Source organism: Mus pahari, chromosome 7 (genome assembly GCF_900095145.1).
Source record: "Mus pahari chromosome 7, PAHARI_EIJ_v1.1, whole genome shotgun sequence".
Taxonomy (NCBI): Eukaryota; Metazoa; Chordata; class Mammalia; order Rodentia; family Muridae; genus Mus; species Mus pahari.
In genome coordinates, this window is record NC_034596.1 from 64,851,866 (window position 1) to 64,853,998 (window position 2,133).

Genomic DNA, 2,133 nt, shown 5'->3' on the forward strand with positions numbered 1-2,133 from the left:
GGTTTCTCTATGTAGCCCTGGCTGTCCTGGAACTCACTCTGTAGACCAGGCTGGCCTCGAACTCAGAAATCTGCCTGCCTCTGCCTCCCTCGCGCTGGGATTAAAGGCGTACGCCACCACTGCCCGGCCAATAAAATAATTCTTAAAAAAAAAAAAAAAAAGAATGCTATCAAGAGGCCCAAGAAATGGCTCATCAGTGAAGAATGCACACTGCTCTAGCAGAGGACCTGAGGTCAATCTCAGAGCCCAATCCCTCCCTGGCTCCACATGCAGGGGAATCAACACTTTCTTCTTTTCTTCTGGATTCAATGGGCACTGCATGGATTACCTGTGTACATTCCCATAGACACACACATGCAAAAATAAAATATATTAAAAAAGAAAATTCCAGACAATAGAAATATATTACCTGTTGGATTCTTAATTACACAGCTGGTAGCTCCATGAAGATCAGCATGCACATAAATGTCTCCTTAAATAAAAACAAATTTGAAAGAATGACACTTTAAGTCCTATTGCTTTTGTTTTGTTTTGCTTTCTTCCAAATGTTTTACTTTAAAGTTTTATGTGCATGAATGTTTTGCCTGCAAATATGTGAGTGAAGCACCCATATGCAGTGCCTACAGAAGGAAGAAAAAGGCACTCGATCCTCTAGAACTGTGGTTACAGGGAGTTGTGAACCACTGTGTAAGTGCTGGGAACTAAACGCAGGTCTGTTGCAAGAGACATAAGTACTCTTGAGTGCTGAGCAGTCTCCCCAGCTTGCTTCCTTTCTTCTTGAAACGGTCTCTTTATGCTCCTTAGATTAGTCTGGAACTTCTGGGACCAAGCGGTCCTCGAGACTCAGCCTCTTTAATGGCTCCATCTATAGGTATGCACTATATACCCAGCTTGAAGCCCTATTTGTAAACTGGAAAAATGGTCACAAATTTTAGCACCAAAACACTAGCCTTTAAAAAATGTGATCCATGGGCTGGAGAGATGGCTCAGTGGTTAAGAGCACCGACTGCTCTTCCAAAGGTCCTGAGTTCAAATCCCAGCAACCACATGGTGGCTCACAACCATCCGTAATGAGATCTGATGCCCCCTTCTGGTGCATCTGGAGAAAGCTACAGTGTTCTTAGATATAATAATAAATAAATCTTAACCAAAAAAAAAAATGTGATCCACCATGACTGGAAACTATTTTGTAAATATAGCAAAAGATCAAAAGTCCAAAAATACAGATTAGCTAGGCAATACTACTCTTGCAATACCCACTTAATAAAAAGTGGCAAAGACTTCAACAAAATGTAAGCCATAGTGTTAAATCTCTAAATAATTGTCAAACAATAGTATAAGATAAAAACCAGTGCCTATTAGTGAAGCAACTGTAAGTCATTTAAGAGAAAATCTCATGCAATTTTAATCTCACCTGGTGTTAAGTATCTTTTCACAATAATCTCATTCTGCTGCTGATCCCGACCACCTATAATTAGATAGTTCTCTGAACTAATGAACCACAGAAATTTCTCAAACCTATAGAAAGAAAACAAAGTTAACATTTTATAAAAAAAAAAAGCCTGAATTCATACCATTTTCAAAACAAAACATAACAAAGCAGGAAGTTGTCATGCCTGTATAGAACAAGATGTCAGCAATCCTAAGGCTCAGCTACCATTCAAGCACGAGGCACATTTTACTAAAGACATGTAATACAGTTTTTACAATAGTCTTCGAAGAAATTAAATTCCGTCAGGACATAGTGGCACTTGCCAGGACTGGGGAGGCAGAGGTAAGAGAATCTCTGTGAGTTCTAGGCCACCCAGTGATACACTGAGACCCTGTCTCTGTCAGAGAGAGGGGCAGAAGAGGCAAAGATGGGGAAGAAGAGAAGGAGGAAATAAATTCTATAAAAGAAGTTATCTCACTAGGTATGGTGGGCAAAACATACCTATGTTCCTAGCACTCAGAAGCTGAGGTTCAAGGCCAGCCAGCACAGCTATATATGAATTTAAGGCTAATCTAGCCTACATTACCCTACCTGAAAAACAACAACCCACAAACCAAGTCAGTCTCTCTCATTTTCTCTCTCTCTCCTTCTCTCTCTCTCTCCCTCCCCTCCTCCTCCTCCTCCTCCTTTCTCTCTCTCTC

General features: G+C 40.6%; 1 protein-coding gene across 1 annotated transcript in view; it reads right to left on the minus strand.

Annotated features, from left to right (window-relative positions):
• The window catches only part of Nemf (nuclear export mediator factor), a 44,299-nt gene that overhangs the window by 18,853 nt on the left and 23,313 nt on the right, over positions 1 to 2,133 (minus strand). Inside the window, exons 17-18 of the mRNA XM_029540540.1 lie at positions 1,415 to 1,518; positions 410 to 472 (exon numbers count right to left, since the gene is read on the minus strand). Coding sequence (XP_029396400.1) covers positions 410 to 472; positions 1,415 to 1,518 — 167 coding nt within the window. The remainder of the gene's footprint in view (positions 1 to 409; positions 473 to 1,414; positions 1,519 to 2,133) is intronic.